The sequence below is a fragment of the Sus scrofa genome, chromosome 9, assembly GCF_054392235.1.
Source record: "Sus scrofa isolate SSC_HxYL_T2T_F1_AM1 chromosome 9, Sscrofa_HxYL_maternal_Yorkshire_Landrace_v2.0, whole genome shotgun sequence".
Classification (NCBI taxonomy): Eukaryota; Metazoa; Chordata; class Mammalia; order Artiodactyla; family Suidae; genus Sus; species Sus scrofa.
Window position 1 is genome coordinate 106,512,707 of NC_139391.1, and position 22,557 is coordinate 106,535,263.

Sequence of the window (22,557 nt, forward strand, 5' to 3'; positions counted from 1 at the left end):
GGCCTGCTTTCTTTTTGTCTCTTAATGCTCTACATGGCACTTCCCCAAACAGGTTCTACCCCTGCTTGGGAAGCCTGCTCTTGTTCAGTGCTGCCTGTGGGTACATTGCCCAGATTCTGCATTTCGCAGAAGCCCTTGACTCTCATCATAAACTGTACCCCTAGGTTAGCCTTTATGAGTAGTAAATGTGGGGATATTATGGTTCTCCATTTGCCTTACTCATGTTTTTTCTCTTATTTTGTTCACATAAAGGAGGCAGGTGCTATTTATTACTTCCCTTTCAACCACATTCTCAATAGTTTGATAAAAATTATTTCCTCTCCCCTATTAAGTTCTTGTGGAGTATTTTGCACTTAGTAGGTATTAAATTCATGTTTGTTAATGTAATGATTGATCAATTTGATAAAAATAAAGGAGAGTTCCCTGTTGGCTTAGAGGGTTAAGGACCTGGCATTGTCACTGCTGTGGCTCAGATTCGATCCCTGTCCCCATAACTTCTACATGCTGTGGGCATAGCCAAAAAAATTTAAAAAATAAAATAAAGGAATGAATGAATAAATTAAGTTAGATAAACTGGGAGAACTTGGCTTAGAGATCTCTAGAACATTAGTAAATATAATTATAGACATACCCAAAGACTAGACTTTTTTTCCCAAGGGATGTCTCACATTTCTCTTGAAAATATAACAGTGTTATTATATAGATGAAGAACAAGCTTATTTATTCATAGCTAAGATGTGACTTTCTTTTTCAGTGTGTTCTGTATTTTCTTTTCATTCATTCATATAATCCATTCCAACTTGGCTTTCTTACCCACCTCTCCACTATAACTACTACTATAACTGGTAGCTAATAACACCAGTGACCTCCATATCATTGATTCTGTTAGATTTTAAATCTGTAATCTTGCTAGACTGTTTAGAAGTTTGGGGCACAGTTAAGTGTTTCCTCCTCATTGCCATTTGCTTGGATTCTGTGGCGTAAAGATCAACCAGTTTTTCTGTTACTTCTATGGCTGCTCTTTCCTGATCATTCTCTCACTGATTGTTAAATGTTGGAGTTCCTCAGATAGCTGCTGGAGGAATTCTTGTTTCCACTTGTTACACTGTCTCTCTAGGCAATTTCATTCAGTCGTATGGCTTAGATTGTAACACAATCTAGACATATGCTCTTGTCTTTCAAGTTGAATCTCTCTAACCAAGAACTCTCTGACTTGACATCTTCCCTGTGAGTTTGACATGGACCTCTAGTTCTGGTGCCTAAAATTATACCCAAAGTCTTCCCCAATCCTGACAGAGTCTTGTTCTGCCATTCATGTTTCCTATCTCAATGAATTGCTGTGCTACCCACTGGATTTACCATAGCTTCTAATTTTTCCTTATCTGTCCCGTTTTTTTAATCCTACCAAATCCACATTCTAATTTTTTTTTCAGTTCGTGGAAATAAACCATGCCCATGCCACCATCATCTCTTGTCTAGATCACAAAAATAACATGTCTTTTAGTCTGTGAATATCTTCTCTTAGCACTCTCGAACCTCCAGAATAGCTTAGAGGATCTTAGTGGAGAATGAAAATCTACTTGTGTCACTCCCTTTATTAAGACGCATCAGTACCTTCTCATTGCCCAGAATACAGTCCCAAATTTTGAGCATGCTTTCTAAAGCCCAGTCCAGTCCTTGATGATCTATTTCTTTCTCTCTTACCTTCCTTTGAAAGAAATCTCTTGACTTTTTCAAGTCTAAATTTTGATAGCACATTGGAAAAAGGCCTTTTCTTGATTATTTTAATTACTCAACAAATTTCATTACATTTATAGTTGTACAACAATCATCACAATACAATTCTATAGTATTTCCATCCCAAATCCCCAGTGTGTCTCCCCTCCACCCCGACCTGTCTCATCTGGAAATCATAAGTTTTTCAATGTCTGTGAGTCAGTGTCTTTTCTGCAAAGAAGTTCATTGTGTCCTTTTTTTTAGATTCTACATGTAAGTGATAACATATGACGTTGGTGTCTCACTGCTGACTAACTTCACTTAGCATGATAATTTCTAGGTCCATCTATGTTGCTGCAAATGCCATTATTTCTTTCATTTTAATGGCTGAGTAATATTCCATTGTGTATATTTACCACATCTTCTTTAGCCACTCCTCTGTCAATGGACATTTTGCTTGTTTCCATGTCTTGGCTATTGTATAGAGTGCTGAAATGAACATTGGAGTACATGTATCTTTTTAAGTCATGGTTCTCTCTGGATAGATGCCCAGGAGTGGGATTGTTGGATTAAATGGTAATTCTATGTTTAGTTTTCTGAGGAATCTCCATACTGTTTTCCACAGTGGTTGCACCCATTTACATTCCCACCAACAGTATAATAGGGTTCCCTTTTCTCTACACCCTCTCCAGCATTTATTGTTTGTGGACTTTTTGATGATGGTCATTCTGGCTGATGTAAGGTGGTTTTGATTTGCATTTCTCTAATAATTAGTGATGTTGAACATCTTTTCATGTGTTTTTTGGACTTCTGTGTGTCTTCTTTAGAGAACTGTCTTTAAGTGGGATTAGATGAAAATATATGCAAAAGATTTTATTTTCCCCTTTACTAGCACTTAGCACACTTAAAATTGCACATTTTGTGTCCTGTGAGAGCAAGGAGCATACCTGTCTTATTCACTCTTTCGTCCTCATTGTCTGATACCAATTGAGTGTTTAATAAATATTAAGTGAATATTGAATAAATGAATATGTTCAGAGCATGCTCTTCTATTTAAACTTTTCAAATGCAACATGACATTCAGCAATACCTGAGAACAGTATGTCTCATGTATTGGTAATTACATGTTATAATAATGTACAGCAAAGAGCATCTAAAGAAAGCAATGATACCTTCTCTTGCTCCTTTTTTCCTGCGCAGTTTATAAAGGTCAATTCTGTATAGAATCTTCTTTTTAAGGACAAAATAACAAAAGCTTACAAAGTGTTCTTGTCCTTCCTAATCCCTAAAGATAGCTTTCATACTGTTCTCTGAGATTGATGCATATGAGGAAAAAATTTATCCAAGCCATTGATTGAGATAAAGAGGACATTCTACTTTAATCATTTTAAATTACCTTTATTAATTTTTAAGGTTATAAAAATAATAGCCATTTAATGCAAAGATATATAACACAAATCTCCCACTCCCACACAAATTTACTCTTTTGGGGTAATCATTGTTCACAATCTGTTGTACATCCTTCCATTTTATTTTCATGTCCATATGGTTATATACAAAATTATATGTATACGTCTAGCTTAGTGTTTGCTTTTTAAAGAAAAGCAGAATTAAGAGTGTATGTGTACTGCTCTACAATTTAGATTACTCTTTGAATAGTAATCATTAGCACCTTTTACAGGTCAGTGGGTTTTTACACTATGTAGATGTAGTTTTCCATGGTAGTGGTAATCACAGTTTATGTAATCATATCCTCATTGATAGGCATCCAAATCATCTCCAGGTCCTTGGTACTACAAACAGTGCTGTAGTAAATGTTATTGTGTAGGTATCCTTATACACCACCACCTTTATTTCTATAGGATATATTCTCAAATTGGGATTACTAAATCAAAGTATATGTGTATTTGTAATGTATGTTTTTTAACGTCAATAGCTATGGATTAAGTTCCCAAATGATTTTGGAATTTTGTATTTCTAGGATGACTGCCTTATCTTCACATCAACATTGTATGTCACTTGTGCTCTTTATCCAGCTTCTGGGTTAAGCTGATCTCACTTCACCTTCAGCTGTTAAGAAGCCCTAGTTACCCTCCTACAGGCAGATTGTTTCTCTATTCTTAGCTACTTTCCAAGTCTCCACTGGAGCATAGTTGGGCTTCTTCATGATGTCCTTTCCACAAGGAAGCCTTGGGAGCCACGTTTGGCTCATATATTTGTCACCATATCTCTGTTCTGATGCCCCAGTGGAGATTTGGAGCCACTCCAAAGGAAAGTATTCTACAGGCCCTCTCTGCTTTGGGCTCCTTTGGTCTTTTCTGTGGTTTCCCTCTTCTTCCCACCACCATGCCACACCCTAGACCAAAACCTAAATATAGTGGTGCTGAATCCCTGAATAAACCAGGCTGTATCTTAAATCTAAACATTTCCCCTTCGAATTTCTCTCCCAACCACTCTCTTATTTTGTAGGAAATTTCTCTGAACTTGAGCTTTTGAGAGGTAAGGTTTAAAACCCATGCTGGTAATAGGTTTTCCATGTAATTTCTTACCTTTCAATCCATACTGTAAGTATTAACACATACTATAATTTTTCAGATATATGATCATCTTCCATTTACAGTAAGTATATTATGCAGGATTTATTTCTTCTCAATTTTTATGTTTCTCCTTTTTTTCTCCCTATTTTGATATTTATGCCCTGATTTAATCATCATGAGATGGTTAAAATAATTCCTCAAATGCTATCTTCAGGTAGGGTACATGAGTAATATGCATTCAGCACTTTTGCATGTTTAAAAGTGACTTTCTTTTGCCTAGGTAGATGAATAATATTTTGGCAGAGTTAAGTTCTTGAGTTACTGTTTTTTGTTGTTGGTTTTTTCCTCAAGTTACCGCTACAGATACTGTACTGTCTTTGAGCTTAGAGTATTATAGATGAAAGGTCTGATGATCTTCTGTTCCTCTTTTATTAAGTTTCTTTAGTATAGAAGCTGTTAAAATTGCATTTTAACATTGGAGTTTGGAAAATGCACCTGGATTTGTTTAGGGGTCTGTATGTGTCATTCATTTGGTCTCTGACTCAGTTAACCATTTTAATCTGCAGACTCAAGTGTTTCTTCATCGTAGTAATTTTTGTTCTCTTTTTTACAATTGAGTTGTGATTTCCCCTCCATGTCTTTCTTTTCTTCATACTTGAGCTCATACCATTTACATATTGATACCTTTGGATCTGTCCTCCAAGCCTTTTCTTTTAAGCTGTACATCTATTTAGTTTTTGGTCTGTTGTATCAGTTTTCTTTTGCTGTGGTAACAAATTACCACACACTTAAAACAATGCCCATTGTTATCTTACAGCTCTGTAGCTTAGATGTCTGACATGGGTCTCACTGGGCTAACATCAAGATGTCCAAAAGACTGTGTTCTTTTCTAGAGGCTCTAGATGAGAATCCATTCTTTTGCCTTACCATCTTTGAAAGACCTCCTGCATTTCTTAGCTTGTGGTTGGTCCCTTTCTTCTGTTTTCAAAGCCAGCCACAGTGCATCTCTTTGGCTATTCTTCAGTAGTCACTTCTCCCTCTGACACTCCTCTTCTGCTTTCCTTTTACACTTATGAAAACCCTTGTCATTACAATGAGCCCAGCTGAATAGCTGAAGATAATTTCCCAATCTCCATTTCTTAGTTTAATCATATCTGTAAATCTTTTTCCAGGTAAGGTAACAATCATGCATTCTAGGGTGTAGGACATGGCCATCCCTAGAGAGGCATTATTTGGGCTACCACATCTGTGTTGTGAAACAGTCCTCCAATTTAGTCATCAGTAATAATTAATTGAGGGATAGATGAGAACGATGAGTGAAGGGGAACTCAAATGAGCCTACTGATGATTTTCTGAGCTGTTTGCCATTATGCTTTTCCCATTAGCCTTCATAGAGCTCCTTCCCAGATGCAGCATAGTCCACATTCACTCAGAAGTTACAGTGGCTGGAGTGACTAATCACATGGTCTTGTTTTCTCATAGAATCCAGTGAACATGAAGACAAGAGTGCAGGTGCCTCAGGGGAGACACCATCCCAGCCTTATCCTGCACCTGTGTATAGTCAGCCTGAGGAGCTGAAGGAGCAGATGGATGACGCAAAACCAACTAAACCTGAAGAGAATGAAGAATCAGACCCATTGCCTGATAACTGGGAAATGGCCTATACAGAAAAGGGTGAAGTCTACTTCATTGAGTAAGTTTCACACATTTCCCTGAACATTTCCACAAAGATCACAGCAGTATATTAAATGACGTAGCAGTGTGCAGTATATAAATGTGTGGAGGTGTGCTCAGAGTAAAACATTGCATTTCACTGACTGTGGCATTAGCTTCCTTCTTTGTGAGAGAATAATAGGATAGTGCTTTAATACAATTAAAGATCCAAGATTATAGCTGTAAATCAAAGAACGAATTAAACAACTCCACTGTAAAATCTGTTGCAGTCATGACTGAAAGGCAAATCTCAAAGCGATGTTATTATTGAACTAGAAATAGTGTGCTTATCATGGAGAAATGCTTACTTTATCCTTCCAAGACCTCCATGTAATTCAAATGAGATAAATCCCACCCTTTAAGTCAGATTCCCGGAAACCTCCACCATCATCTCTGGTAGTTTAATAGGATGCAGCTATTGAGAGCAAAATACTTATGGTCACAAATGAGAGTGTTTTAAGCATTTGACTCTAAGGTCAGGTGTTAGTAAAATCATGTGTTTTGTATAGTTCATCATAATTATAATTATTTATACTAAATTCCATTTTATTTGTTGCTTACCATTTTTATGCCTTGCTGGGGGTTGGGGAGGGTGGCGGGAACTAATTCTGAGCTCACTGGTGATACATACTCAACCTAATCTTTTCTTTCGTTGGGCACTTTTTTCCCCCAAAATTGAATTTTTAATATATTTTATTAACAACATTGCCCAGCTTTCCTTTTCTTTATCTTATAGAAATAGAACATTTTAAACTCCTACATTGAAGATCTTAGCATAAAATTAAATTATTGATGTGTATAAGACAAGCAAAATTTTTGTTACAAAGAATGAAAACTAAAAATAGTATAAATGAACAACCCTTATTTCCTCAAAGTTGTAAAAAACTCAAAGAGAAAAAGTAATAGAATCTGAAGTTTTCAGTGCTGACAGTAGATAAAAATACGTAAACTCTAATTATTCAAGAAAAATATTAAAACTAGATTCCCTTCCCCAACCTGGAGTGATTTGCGTCTTAGATCTCCATAGGCAGAATTCAGTTGTGAAATTGAAATGTTACCACCTGCCAATATTTAATTCTCACGTGAAAGTGGAAACTTTGATATATGTGGCCAGGGGAATATATAATCAGGTAATTACTTGGTGCTCTGTTTGACTCCAACATGGATGGGAAATGCAGAAAATAAGTTGCCACCATTCTTCTTTTGACAAATCTTGTAAGTTTAAAAAAACATAAGAATCTCCTGCGTGTGTCTTATTGCTAAGTCAATGACCCAAAGACATCCTGTATCAAATAAATGGAGATAAGAAAGTGATACAGAATTTTTTAAGTGTTTAAAAGTGTTAATATCAAACCATAATTTTGTTATTGATAAGTACAGCTTAGTGCCATTTCAGACCAGGATTCAAAATATAAACCCTAGATATGAAGTCACACATTGGTATTCAGAACAACTGATGTTTAGAACAGGGAAACTGGTGACATACACATTTTTATTATATAACACAGAGGGGGGTAAGACTATGTGGAAATAGTAAAAGAAAACCAAGACTGCAAGTTGATTAAAACACTGTTTCCTTGCAGTGTTTCCAGAAATTCAGTTATAAAAACCTCCTTTTTTGTGAATATAAAATAAACTTTCTTCTTTACTTTGTCAGTTTGTGGGATTGTGGAGAAAAAGGACTTTGTAAGACTGAAGTCATGTTCATGGAATATAGTAAATAATGAGGTTTTGTCAGGACTTGGGAGAATCGACCAAAGCAATCCTATTAATTCTCTAATCAGTCATCTAGTGTCAAAATTCAAAGATTCATAAGATTTTGTCCCTGCTCTTAAATTTATTCTGAAGGCGGGGAAAAGAGAATAAGAGAACTAATTTTTTTTTTTTTCTTTTTAAGGGCCACACCTGTGGCATATGGAAGTTCCCAGGCTAGGGGTCACATTGGAGCTGCAGCTGCCAGCCTACACCACAGCTCACAGCAACGCCAGATCCTTAATCCACTGAGCAAGGCCAGGAATCAAACCTACATCCTTATGGATACTAGTAAGGTTTGTTAACCGCTGAGCCACAACAGGAACTCTTTTTTTTTTTTTTTTTTTTTTTTTTACGAACGAGATGGAAATTTTTATTTGAATCAACTTGAGTATTATAACCTGGGAGCCAGTCTTCCAGAAAGCTCTGAAGACTGTTCCACCTGTCAAAAATCAAATTCAGGTATATAGGTTTTTGACACAAAGGGTTATATATCAAAGTAACATATTGACAGTTTCCATAGTCCAACAAGGCAAGTAGTGGGTTATTGTGACCCCTTACAGGATTGAGAAAGGAATATTAACTCCGAATGATTACCTTGCTGGTGACAGGAGGAAACTGTTTTGTTTTGTTTTGTTTTTCTTGGCAAGTAGGCATTCCTGTGTCTTCTAATGGGGTCTAGTTAATGTATAATGCACAATACACAGCTAAAGGAGAGGGAGTGTAGTGGCTCAAAGGGACAGAGAATTTTAAGTTAAAGTTTTTTCCTGTTCTGGAGTTCCTGCTGTGACATAGCAGCTTAAGGATCCCTGTTACCACTGCGAGGTAGGTCACAGCAGCAACTCAGATTCAATTCCTGGCCCAGGAACTTCCATATGACCCAGGTGCAGTGAGAATAAGAGAAATAATTAAAATAATTAGTAGACAACTGATTTCAGAATTTTGTGATTTAGCATAGACTTATGTAATAAAAGGAAACATCATAGGGAAGGTAAAATAACATAGCCTTGAAAAGTTGAAATAGGTAGACAGAGCATTCCATGTGTAGGAATTGTCATCACAAAGACCAGTCCCTGTGTGTGTTAGGGAAGTGAGAAAACCTCCCTGGGCCCTGCTAAAGAAGTGGGTGTTGGTTAGTGAGTCCTGTGAAATGATGGCTTCGTTTTCATCTTGCTTAATCATTAGTACTTTTGAATGACAAGTGGAGGAGTTTATCTTTTTCCTATTACCACAGGGAAAGATGAATGTAGGGTATTAGGAGCAGAGGCGGGTTGAAAAATTAAGATAAAAAAGGAGAGAGTTTCATTTGTGGTGAGAATATGAATGCTGAGGGAGACTCATGCAGAGGTCAAAGAGAAGGAGGAAGCCTGGAGTGAGGGCTGAAGTGAGAGTATGAAGGGAAGGTGATTATTGTCGGATGCTGGGGCCCATCCTGCCCACCCTTGATACTGGCCCAGTTTGAGATCTGTCTTTTCTTCCTTCAAAATCCTTACTTTGACTCTCAAGAATCAGTGTGATCTGTTTATCACAGACAGGAAGAGGTCAGTATCTTTTTCATCTGGTCCTTCATTTTCACACTTTCAAAGTATGTGCTACATATTTCCTTCTCTTTGGCTGACATCACTCCGCTATACTTTTCACTCAGTTTTCAGTAATGTTCTCCTGACTGCTTTCAGTTTTTGCTCTGGGATGCCTCTTTCTTTCCTAACTACATTTGACAAAATCAGCCTGTCAACCTATTGTCATTGATCTGTGGGTATCTTTTCTGTTGATACGACAATGAATTCTTAAGTAAGTAAACTCTATGCTGTAAAAAGCCCCTTGGAAACAAGCTGGTAGAACAGGAAGCAGTGACAGGAGAAAGAGCATGGTGGGCCAATAGGAATTTATTAGGGACTAAACCATGATGTGTCCCAGAATTTCTGGCCAAGAAGCTTATAAAACAAATGCTATTTGTAACACAAGAGTTTACATTCTTGAAGCAAAGTCATAGTAAAGAAAGACCAAAAAAAAAAAAAAAAGGAATGGTAGAGTAAGTTAAGAGGAAGGTAAAATAGACAGAAGGAAAGGTAGAAAAGATGGAAAATTAGACTGCTGACACCAGTGGAAACTTCCCTGTAGTACAGATATTGTGAGAGTCACTTTGAGTGATGGAAGTCTCCTCTGGCAGGTAACAGCATCTTCTTTACACTTTACAGAGTTCTGTCTCTGTGAGACAAGATCGTGATAAAATAGAAAATAAGTGAAACAAAGGAGAAGGACCTTCTGTGTCTGTGTATACAATTTAAATATATATTTCTTGAGGGGAAATCTACCTATGCTGAAATGTGCGTTTTAAGTTTGTATTTTTAAAACACACGCATATACATGTATTTAGTGCATCTTGAATTAAAGTAATAAATAATTTCACTTTTTTATCTTCTAGGCCATAATGTTTTAAAATAATTATTGATTTACTCGGTATTGCAAAGTAGTTTACATACTTCTTGATATTCACAAGTGCTAAATTGGAAGATGAGAGGTTCTTCTTGTCACTTTTCTCAATACTGAACACATGGGCCAATTGTATTTCCCGCACTCTTCAGAACTGCTTCCTTTGATGAATGATAAAAGCAGATTCCTTTTATCACTTAGAATGATATTTAATGGGAAAAGGTGAATATCTGAGAAAGTATTTTTAAACAATGGAGCTTTAAATTGCAAGCAAATACACTCTTGCAAACATGCTTTAAAGCATTAATAATGTCATATGTTTAGCAATTTCAAAAAGACTTTCAAATATATAACATTGTTTAAACCAGTAGTTTCCCAAACTCTTAATTTCTTCTTTGTTAGTATTATCTTTTCAAATAAACTGTGTATTAATTGTAAATTCAAATTTGTGATAATAGTTACTGCATATTGAGTACCTGCCTTTTTCAGTCTGTGTTCAGCTTACTTAATAGTAATAGCTTGTGTGCTAAGTGTATTTATCCTGTGCTCATTCAATTCTCACTTTAGGGAACTGAGACTTAGACAGGTAAGTAACTTACCTTTTGTCATATAACCAAGAATTGACAAAGCCAGGATGCTTTGATTTCATTTATTCAACACATATTTATTGGGCACATACTATGTACTAGGAATTATTTTATTAAACCCTGGGAATATAGTGGTCAGAAAAACTGACAAGATTCATACTTTTATTGGATATAGGCTGGTGCCAGTGTCCTTGCTCTTAATTAATTTACCATAATGCCCATTTTACATATATTATATCATAACCACCCTATAAAGCATTTGAGGTACCCCCCATTTATAGGTGAGATTCTGAGGCACCGTTGGAAAAATTAACATTCCCATGGTTTCATAGCTTTGTGACCCTGCAAAGCCATTGCCATTATCCCATACTACTTCTAATATGTAAACAGGCATTGGCTGAAACAAAAAATAAACTTTTATATTACAAATAATATTTGTTTTATAAATTTCTTGGCCAGAAATTCACTATACCAGAGGCTAAATGTTCCATAAAGAAGAGTTGCCACAGGGTTAATCTAGATTGGCATATTTTGGGAATCCCATTAAATTACTCCTTTATTTAGGAGTCAGTTTAGTTAGTGACAAAAAAAAGAGACTGCTATTGCTTTGGCAAAAAACAAAACAGCAACAAGAACCTATTTGTTTACTACCATCTTCTTGAATGGCAGTGAACACTATGTCATCTTAAATAACAGATTTTTAAAACCAAGTTTTGAGACTGAAAATCACATCTGTGAAAAATGTCATGGCTATACATGGCTTCCCAAATCTTTGTCAAATCTGAATTTGCATTTCAGTGCTAAACAAAACACAATTAATCCGTTTCTTCTTGTGTTTCTATTTCTATATTTCCTCAGTTTTAAGTAAATCATCAATTACCATTTTTAACAAATTTAGAACTTCTGTCTATTAAAAGAAGAAAATATTTGAGCAATGTATTGAAAACTGAAGTGGGTTTTCTAGTGTAAAGCCTAATGCTTTCTCATTCTAGGCTTGGCATATCCCAAACAATCATGGAATCTGGCCTTGGCTTACTCTCAGTAATTTGTATTACAATAACAGTAGATAGAGAGAATGTTTTATATGTTTTTTTGGCACAAGATTCTAGTGCAATCCCAAGACAGAAAATAAGTCTTTTAGACAAAACATGCAACAAACACACCTAATATCTAAAAGAATATAATATTTTAATGTATAAAAATATTTTTAAACATATGAAAGATAATATGATGGCAAACTCATGCGTTCATATGTTTAACAAAAAATTAGGAATATTATTTGGGCGACAGATAACTGCTATATAGATTGTTGACAACATTTTTTAATACAGATTACTGGTGTATAAATAGAAAAGATAACAACACAATAAAAGTCTTGAATAAAAAGCTTCTACTGTTCATCATTAATTAAAAAATCCAATCATTGTATTTTATAGTTCTTCCTTTTGAAATGATGGTATAGAAGGAAGACACAGTCTTCCAGAAAATGATACAATCATTTTTGACGATTATATTTACTATAATATAAAATGTAGTCAGTCTATATTCCTCTAAAATCTAATGTTAATTTTCAAAAATACATAAAATACTGTCAATAGTCTGTATGTTATTGTTGACTCTGGACCTATTTGACTACTCTTGGGCCTTAAACATCCACACACATCTTGAATCACTCAGCAGACTCTGAAATATTTACCTGGGCTTTGTTTACCTTGTTCAAAAGATTATTACATTTCACGCAATCAAATAGTATTGAGTTCGATCTCTAATTATTCTTCCAGTGTAGTATTTACCAGATTGAAAATACAGCTTATCCCATGAACACTGAGATTCAGAGTGGCTTTTTAGGAGAACTTTTAAAATTCAGTGCGTTTATCATTGTTTTGTGTCTATTACTATTTTTTAGAGAAAATGGAGCAACAGAAACGAGTGTCTTTGATAATAAAAGTTTCTTATTCTGCTAATCAAATTTAAGTTAATGAAATGTCATTCAGTATTTGTGCAGTAGTGAAAACATTAGTTTGATCTGGGTAGCAATACAAAGTAGGGAAAGAGATGGGAAAAAAAAAATATAATGAGGGGAGTTCCTGTCATGGTGCAGTGGTTAACGAATCCAACTAGGAAGCATGAGGTTTTGGGTTCGATCCATGGCCTTGCTCAGTGGGTTAAGGATCCGGCATTGCCGTGAGCTGTGGTGTAGATTGCAGACGCGGCTCGGATCTGGTGCTGCTGTGGCTGTGGTGTAGGTCGGTGGCTACAGCTCCAATTAGACCCTTAGCCTGGGAACCTCCATATGCTGTGGGAGCAGCCCTAGAAAAGGCAAAAAAAAAAAAAAAAAAAAAAAAAAGAATGAAAAGAGAAAACAAAAGAGGACGTGTCTTAAAATTAGATCTGAATTGGGTCAACCTTGAGTCTTGTATACCCAAGGAATTGGTAAAGGGTTTGGACCCTGAGTGGAAAAGCATAGAGTAAATGAAAAAAATAGATTGTGGTGTGATAACTATATGAAGCAAAATTTATCAAAATTTTGATAATAAATCATTTTTATTAATTTTTACCATAGCCTCTAAGACCTAATATTCACATGTTGATTATATAAATCACAACTTTTCAACTTTATTCCAGAAAAATATTTGTATTTGAATGAGAAAACTTGATTTAAAAATGATCTGAGGAGTTCCCCTTGTGGCGTGGAGGAAATGAATCCGACTAGGAACCATGAGGGTGCAGATTCGATCCCTGGCCTTGCTCATTGGGTTAAGGATCTGGCGTTGCCGCAAGCTGTGGTGTAGGTCGAAGACTCGGCTTGGATCTGCGTTGCTGTGGCTCTGGCGTAGGCCAGCAGCAACAGCTCTGATTAGACCCCTAGCCTGGAAACCTCCATATGCCACTAGTGTGGCCCTAAAAAGACAAAAAAAAAAAGAAAAAAGAAAAAAGAAAGATGTGAATAGAGAATTTAAGTTTATAAGGAAAAGTGTTTCCAGTGATAATATCTTTGGGAACAAGAAATTTAATATAATACCTGCTAAGTACAAGGCATTCAACCCAAGGAATTTAAGCAGTGATTATTGTCCTCACATAGGAAATACAGGACTCAATTTCTAAACTATTGACAAAGGAGCTGGGCAAATTATCTTTGATTTACCTCCCAGGGAATGAGATAAGTGCCTCTGTCAAAAAGCACAGTTTTTGGTTAGGATGCCCTAGGTTTAAGGTCATTAAAAAAAAAAACCAAGAAACTTTGGCCTTGGGAATCAGGTATGTCTGCTTAATGCCACCTCTTTCACTTTCAGGCACTAGATGTGAAAGTCACCCTGGGCAAGTTACATATCTTCTCTCAACCTTCCTTTCTCTCTGAAATGGAGTTTAAAGTACTAGCCACAAAGACCCATTAGCATTAAATGAGGTGATGCTGTGAGAGTTCTGCACAGTCTTTGACAAAGTAGACAATCAGGAAATGTTGGGAGATAGAATAATTTAGCAATCTGTGTGCCATGATGTTAGCACCTTTTCCTGTCAAAGGGAAGCAATTTCTGTATGAGAAGAGTACTTCCTCAGAAGATGAGATGGTATTATTAATGTGCTGCTTTTGTCATTTTGGCAAAGGTTAAACTTACAAAATATCCAGAAATTTCTGATCCATTACAAGTCAGCTTATCACATGTCTTCAAGGCCATTCTTACATGAATTTAAACTAGAATTGCAGAGTTGAAAGAAATTCCATTTCTGCTTTGCTCCAGCCCTCCAGATAGACTCAGTATATAGTTTTATACCAGAGAAGAGTTTTGTATAAACCATTTTTTTTGGCATCACTTTTGTAATGGTTTTCATCTGGATTTTTAAATATAACATTGATCAAACCTCTAGCTACTGACTCACTTTCCATAATTATCATATCAACTTTATCCATAGAAATACATAGAGTAGTATATTATTATCAATCAAAGCTCCTGGAAAATATGTTCCATTCCTCAGCTAGAAAAAAAGTTTCTTTGCAAACACAGCCTATATATGTGTATATATCTCTGTTAAAGAAACTAGTATTAAAATGCAAGATTATTTAACATTGGCATCTTACTATCTGTCCTCTCTCACCATTTGCAGAGATACAGAAAACTGGTGTTCACATCTGAATCTACTCTAGCAATGAAAGTGAAAGGAAATCACATCTTCAAACTTGAGGAAGGATAGTATACAGATTGTAAAAAAAAAAACCCTCAGTTGCATTTCGCACAATCTTCTTCCCAATGTTGAACCCTTTTTTTCAAGTGGAATTGTTGAGGTTTAAAAATACACAATTTAAGTGAAGTGGAAAAGCCACTTGGTTTCTTGTCTACCAAATGAATTAAATATATACCCTTTGTAAGGCATTTTGAAGAAGCATGCAAATTACAAGTCTTATAAGAGCCACTGTTAAAAAAATACGGTGCTGTATCTTCATGTGATGTTTGTGACAATTACTGGAGGTAACTACTACCCACTTTCCTTCAGAATCATTTCAGAGCATGAGCTAAAAATGCTGTTAACTATAAGAGACACAATCTGTCAAAATGTATTAAAGTGACATACTGTTAATGCTAGTTCAACCTAAAAGAAACAACCTATAATGAACTGCTTTATATAAACTCAAGAAAGCTAGGCAATGCATGCTTCTCTACCAAATTAGCCAGTATTGGAGACCCATGGTGGTGTGGTATAGAAATGGTAATTTGACTCCCTGCAGTAGCTTAGTAATGGCCCTTTCTTACTTATCCATAGATGTGTCTGCTGTTGTGAATATGTCTTAGAGACCTAAAATTACTTTCTTCCAAAGTGGGGGAAGGATTTGGTAGAAGCAGGTTTGGGTAAAAACAAGGTAAATTTATTTTCCTTGCCCACCTCCCAAATTTCTTATCGCACATAAAAACCTAGACATCAACACATACTCTACACACACACACACACACACACACACACACACACACACACACACACACACACTTTGAACTAAGGCATGTTTATAAAGAGCATCTTTACAGTGACTTTTGTTTTTCAAATGGAAGCAGCAAGCACTGAACCTACTGCCCCATCTTCACATTCTGTCCATGAGCATCAAATCTTCAGTTCAGAGGAAAAAAACAGATAATATTGACATGATTACAACTGAAGACCACAATGAGAGACTTGAATATTTTCCATCCTTCTGAAACTCAATAATGAAGCCCTATCAGACTTTACAGAGGTCACATTAGGGGAAAATAAAAGCTAGCAGGAGTTCCCATCATGGCGCAGTGGTTAACGAATCCAACTAGGAACCATGAGGTTGCGGGTTCGGTCCCTGGCCTTGCTCAGTGGGTTAACGATCCGGCGTTGCCGTGAGCTGTGGTGTAGGTCACAGACACGGCTCCGATCCTGCGTTGCTATGGCTCTGGCGTAGGCTGGTGGCTACAGCTCCGATTAGACCCCTAGCCTGGGAACCTCCATATGCTGCAGGAGCGGCCCAAGAAATGGCAAAAAGACAAAAAAAAAAAAAAAAAAAAAAGCTAGCATATTCTCCTGATCATTTATAATTTCACCAAATTTGTACACTTCATCTCATTAAGATTATTAGAGCCCTGATCAGAGGGATCAATCTTTGAGGAGTCTCTATGTTTGAGGAAAGTGATGGAGAGTATTTTTTCTTTACCTCACATGAAAGTCAGAAATAAAAGGGAACTGGGAATTCCTGTTGTGGCTCAGTGGGTTAAAAACCCACCTCATATACATGAGGATGCAGGTTCAATCTCTGACCTCACTTAGAATCCGGCATGCCGTGAGCTGTGGTGTACATCGCAGACCCGGCTCGGATCCTGTGTTGCTGTGGCTGTGGTGCAGGCCGGCAGCTATAGCTCTGATTGGACCCCTAGCTTCCTGGGAACTTCCATATGCTGCAGTTGTGGCCCTAAAAAGAAAGAAAGGAAGGAAGAAAGAAAGAGGGATCTTCCTTAAGAGCAGAAATGTAGAAACATCATGACCCAAAGATTTTTTTTTTTTTTTTTTTTTTTGTCTGTTTGCTATTTCTTTGGGCCGCTCCTGCAGCATATGGAGGTTCCCAGGCTAGGGGTCTAATCGGAGCTGTAGCCACCGGTCTACACCAGAGCCACAGCAACTCGGGATCCAAGCCGCATCTGCAACCTACACCACAGCTCGTGGCAACGCCGGATCGTTAACCCACTGATCAAGGGCAGGGACCGAACCTGCAACCTCATGGTTCCTAGTCGGATTCGCTAACCACTGCGCCACGATGGGAACTCCTGACCCAAAGATTTTAATGTCTCAGTTTTCAAATTGGAGATGGCTCTATCCTTGGGCAGATGTATGATCATTCAGAAAACATTATTTTGAAAAGTGCTTTAACACTCTGGAATCATTTGCTTCCTCATTCCTGCTTTGAAATTCCCTTCATTAAGTAGGCACTTAATCTCTAGAAGTTTGCTATTAAATGTGCTCTCTGGGAGAATTTTCTGACTTCGCTTTAAATGCAGATTGGTTCATCAGGTTATTTAGCTAACACTTGTAGCTCTGATAAGATAAAATATAATTCAGTGTCATTAAAGGAAGAGAAGATACATGTGAAGTTGATATCATAATTCTGATTTCAACCTCCTTACAACCATGTTCAAAGATCTCTATTATTTGGCTTTAATTTATATTTCCAAACTATTTCCCACTTTTCCCTTATATGTTCCATTCATTGGCCTTCTGATTCTTCCCAATCTACACCTCACTTTGGTGCACCTGTGCCTTTGCCCTCACAGATGCCCCTGATAATTTGTCCATTGATAGATGAAATAACCTGAGACAGCCATTCACAGCAAAGATTTTAGTTCCAGTACATGGTTATGAGCCATCAAGTAGTTCACACATTAAAATGGGCAAAGAATCACCTGGAGTGCTAGTCAATGATGGAGATATTGTGGCCCCACCTCAAAGATTCTGCTTTGGTAGTTCTAAAGATCCAGAGTATGCACTGTTGTTAGGTCCACCAGTGATTCCAATCCAGGTGATGCCAGGACCTCTTTCAAAAACACTCATCTCAAGACATCTCTCTTTTGCTTCTTAAATTTTTGGCTAAATACTTCCCAGGAAACATGTTTTCAAAACAAAATTGTCATTAAGAATGATTTATTACCAGAAATTCTATTCCAGAATCATTAGAATACAGACATTTTTATCCTCTACCTTCCTAGGTCGACTGAAAATATTTAGCTGGAAGATAGCTAAATGTGGCTTAATGAAATTGCAACTAATCACTTTTTGAGAAAATGTAGGAATCCCAAGAACATGCTATAATTTGCATCACTTTTGTACTGCCTCTGCCAGCTCCGTAGTTAAAGAATAACAAAACAACTACTTATGAAAAGGGCAGGTTTAAGATGAAAATAATTCTTTTGCAAAACTCGGGGAAACAGTATCAGAGCCTGTGAACTGTGCTCTTCCAACTGGAGAATCCTGTATTTGTAATAAATTCCTTTTGCTCTGGATGAGTTCTGCATTTTCAATGAGGTTAACTTGGCAACATTCTAGTTGATTTTAATAAAAATAGCTGCTTTGAGGACAGGGAGCTGAGGTTGCCAAATTTACAGCTGCCTTGCACAATTACTCTTACACCTCCTTCAGGGCTACTTAGAACCAGTAAGCAAATTAAGTGTATCGATTGCAATTTTGTTGGACTAACCCCCTCTTTTTTTTTTTTTTTCTTAAGGAATAAACTTGATTCCTTTCAGTATGTGTCTGTTCAGAGTGATCTCTTTTCTTTTCAGCCATAACACAAAGACAACATCATGGCTGGATCCACGACTTGCGAAAAAGGCTAAACCTCCAGAAGAGTGCAAAGAAAATGGTAGGTTATTTAAGTTTTCATGGTGTTTCAGTGTTGCACTTTGAGAATGTGTGTTTCTTAAAAGAGGGTCTCGCCTACAGAAGCCATAATCTAGTTGAAACAATTTTAAAGCTGTCATATTTAATGCTCAGATAGGAGAAAGAATTAACTCGGCATTTCAGCAGGGCCATGTGGTTTTCCTTTTTCTCTGAGGGGACTGTGCTGGATATCACATCTCTGTCATCTCCGTGGGTTCTGATTGACTCCTGGTCTGACTTTCCACCACCTACTAGGGACTTTTGTTTGCACTATGTCTCTCTGAGGACTCTGATGCTTGTATTGGAATTAGATGTGATATGAGTAAAAAAGTATCATGGAACTATAATATTAGATTTTTGTGTTTTGAGGCATAGAAGTCGGCTAGTTATTAAGGAATCAGTGATAAAAAAATTTACATGGATGGCTTTTTCCCTTTAATTAAACACGTAAATGCAGCAATTAATTGTATGAATGTGCTGGGTTGTCTTTAGTATTTTCTAGGTCCCAGTGTAATAACATTAACCTGCTTAAAAATGGACTGTTTTCATCTGTGTGAAGAGTTTTTAAAAATAATTTTGAGCATTATATGAATATAAGCTTTGCTTTTAAATTAGTTAACTGTATAGATCAAATCTGTTACTGATGATACTTATGTTTTTTAAAACTGAGTTTAATGTTAAAAGAGTGCTTATATTTTATCTAAAATAATAAATAGCTTAGTCTTCTGATTATTTGGCCACATTCACAACCTTTATGTTATTACATTATTAGAGCCTTCTTCAGAGGCATCTGTCATTGAAGAGCTCTTGAAGTGAAGGAAGTAATAAGGAGTATTTAAAGTTTTTAAAATTTTTAGTAAAGTCAACTTTTTTAAAAGTCTGTAATTCTGAAAATCCTTTTGTTTTAACAATAATTGACTTTCTCAGATAATATTCAGATAATATTGTTCATTCTTACAGCTGTTCACAAGCTAGTTATACAAATGAATTAAGGATGAATATACAATTTATATGTATATATTTGAATGCAAAAACATCCAATTTTTATCACTATCTATATTTATTTTTTTATTTATAACTATACTTCTCTGCCTTCTATATTAAAATATACCCATATATGCTTGAATCCCTTAAAATTATTTTGTGGCCTGAGAATTTTGAGCAGTTAGGTTACATTTTACTGACATAAATAAGACATATGTTACAAATTATGATAGATTATAAATTAAAATGACCTGATATGCTGTATTTGGGAACTACAGTTTACTTGTGCCACAGATTATAAAACCTTAGTATATACTAATTAAAATGAATTTAATGATTTTGCAGTTCTGAAACATATTGAACTTAGCTGTCTTGTTCCTTTGAGCTGTTCTTTTAAAAAGTTATTAAAGTCAAATTTTAAAATCCTAGGAGAGAAATAAGTTTAACATATTGTGTAATTATAATATTTCAGTGTTATCAGTTTTTCCCATAGCTGCACTTGTTTGTCTTCCCCGGGGTGGTGGATGCCTAAAACATGACACCAGTGTCTGTGAATCACCTCATTAAAAATGAGGCCAGCCTTATAGCTTAGAATGATTTATAACTGCTCAATTATTATTTGTTTTTATTTTCTACAAAATAAGTAATTCATAGATTTTATTTTATATATTATTGAAATATTTTACAATGGAAATTAACATCTAGCTAAAATGCTCTTGTTCCAAACACATTTTTAAGTCTTCTTGCCAAGAAAAGAGCTTTTTGGTAATACTGTTACTTCTGTTTTTTCTTTCCTTTTCTTTACATAACATAGATTAAAATCACTTATTTAAAATGTTGGATGTTCATGGATTGCTGTTAACCCCAATAATTAAGTCATGCTTTTTTATATGTCAGCTCAGACTGAAAAAGTTAGTAATTTTTTGAATGATGGAATATATATAAAATGTGCATAAAAATTATAGAGTCTCATTATGATAATAGCTTTCTCTATCAATGATTTATCAGTTTTTCCATCAAGGAGATAGACTAGAGGCTAACTACCTTAATCTAATCTGGAGTTGAGCCAGTATAAGTTGTGTTGAGTTTTGGTACAACCCAGTCTACCTCTAATTTGCGTGTGTTCTTTGGGTGTGGCCCACCCAGGGTTTCAGCCAACAGCCTATTTTAGATTGGAAAATATTTTCTGTGAAAAGGCAGGTAGTATAATGTATGAGACTCTAGTTGCTCCACAAATTCTCTAACTCTTAATAGAATCACTCTTTATTGTATATGAGGTGATAGCTAACCATACTTTTATTTTGTTTTCCTCCCGACTAATATTGTTGTATCTGTTTGCATGTGCTTGTCATATGTATAGCATCTCTTTTTAAAACTATTTTATTGAGTTATGATTGACAAGTAAAAAATCTATACACGTTTACGTATACAACTTGATGACTTTTGAGATAAATAAATACCATGAAAACATCACCAAAAAAAGAAAAAAAGTCAGGTAGTAAATATTTTAGGCTTTGGTCATCCAGTCTCATTGCAACTACTTTTAGTTGTACAAAAGTGGCCGGGAGTTCTCTTGTGACGCAGCACGTTAAAGATCCAAATATTGTCACTTTTGAGGCTTGGGTGGTTACTGTGTCATGGGTTTGATCCCTGGCCCTGGAACTTCCACATGCCATGGGTGTAGCCAAAGTCAATATATAAATAAAAGGCATGAAAGTATTTCAGTAACACTCTATGGGTGCAGAAAATTGAGTTCCATGTACTTTCAAGAAATAAAATATTATTATTTTTTGGATTTTTTTCTCAGTCGCTTAAAAGTGTATAAACTATTCTTAGCTTATGGACCATACAAAAAATAGGGGCAGGCTGGGATTGGTCCACAGGACAAGCTTTGGCCCTGTGTTATGCATGTGGAGCCTGCCCCTGGGCAGATTTGAACACTAATACTTTTAAAATATTTTTCTTCTCAGTAATGCAACACTACCAAAAATCAGTGGTGCTTTTCAGGGAATTTAGCTTAGTTTTTTAGCTCTGGAATTCGACAGATGAGATGATTGACATGTGCTCGCGCTCGTCAATCCCACAATACTCTGCAACTATTCCTGTTTCTCTAACCCCCAGTGGTGGTCTTCTCCCCAGGCCAAGTATGAATTCTTCCCTCAGCCCAGAATCAACAAAAAATAAGCTGCAAATCTTTCTCTCACCTCTCAAGGGTTCTTTCCTTTTAAGAGTCTTAGATCATTTTAGATCTGTTGTTTTAGCAATTCTCTGATTTCTTTCAACTGTTTGTTTTTTACATTTGATCTTGTTTTCCATGTGTTCTCTTGGGTTGTAACCTGTTCGCTTCATCCTACCTGGAGGCAGAAATTTTAGTGCAGTAATTTTTATATTGCACATTTTTGACCTTATTCGGTTGCATACCATAAATTCTTGAATATCCTTATAATTTCTTTAATCCCTCAGGATCACATTGCATGCTGTATATATGTGCATACTATTATGAATGTACAAGTGTAGGTGTGTGAATAAGTGGATATGGATCTGTAAATGTATGCTTCTTCAGTTCAGTTTACACAGGTGCATAAAGGTAATTCCTTGGTCAGCTATAATAAAAGGAAGCCAAGTAAAAGAGAGATGGAAGGAGGTATCAACTTGTTTAAATGATTCTTGGGCAAGAAAAACACCTAGCAAACATTTTCTAATTGGTATCAAGAGAGGAAAGCCATCATGGATGGCTCAGTACAAATACTTATTAAACAACCACTTATTCTGTGGACACGAAAACGTTCATTTTCCTTTTTTGTTTGAAGGATAACATAGGTACTAAACATAAAATCATACTTCCTTTTCTTATAATGTGGTTGAAAACACTGCAGTCACTGTGTTCTGTGCATTTGTCATAGCTCTGTGCAGTTTTTGAGTTTTAGCACCAGGCTACATGGCAGAAAAAAATCTCC

General features: G+C 36.0%; 1 protein-coding gene across 36 annotated transcripts in view; it reads left to right on the plus strand.

The window, feature by feature from the left end:
• MAGI2 (membrane associated guanylate kinase, WW and PDZ domain containing 2) overlaps positions 1–22,557 on the plus strand; it is a 1,324,949-nt gene that overhangs the window by 854,072 nt on the left and 448,320 nt on the right. For 33 of the 36 annotated variants that reach the window (XR_014816024.1, XR_014816026.1, XR_014816025.1 and 30 more), the window contains 2 exons: positions 5,736–5,946; positions 18,520–18,599. Coding sequence is in view for 30 of the 36 variants with exons in the window: in XM_021102528.2 (XP_020958187.1) it covers positions 5,736–5,946; positions 18,520–18,599 (291 nt within the window). In the remaining 6 variants the exon portion in view is untranslated. Of the gene's footprint in view, positions 1–5,735; positions 5,947–18,332; positions 18,392–18,519; positions 18,600–22,557 lie in introns of those variants that run through there. The other 3 variants (XR_014816027.1, XM_084977339.1, XM_084977343.1) reach the window with 1 other exon arrangement.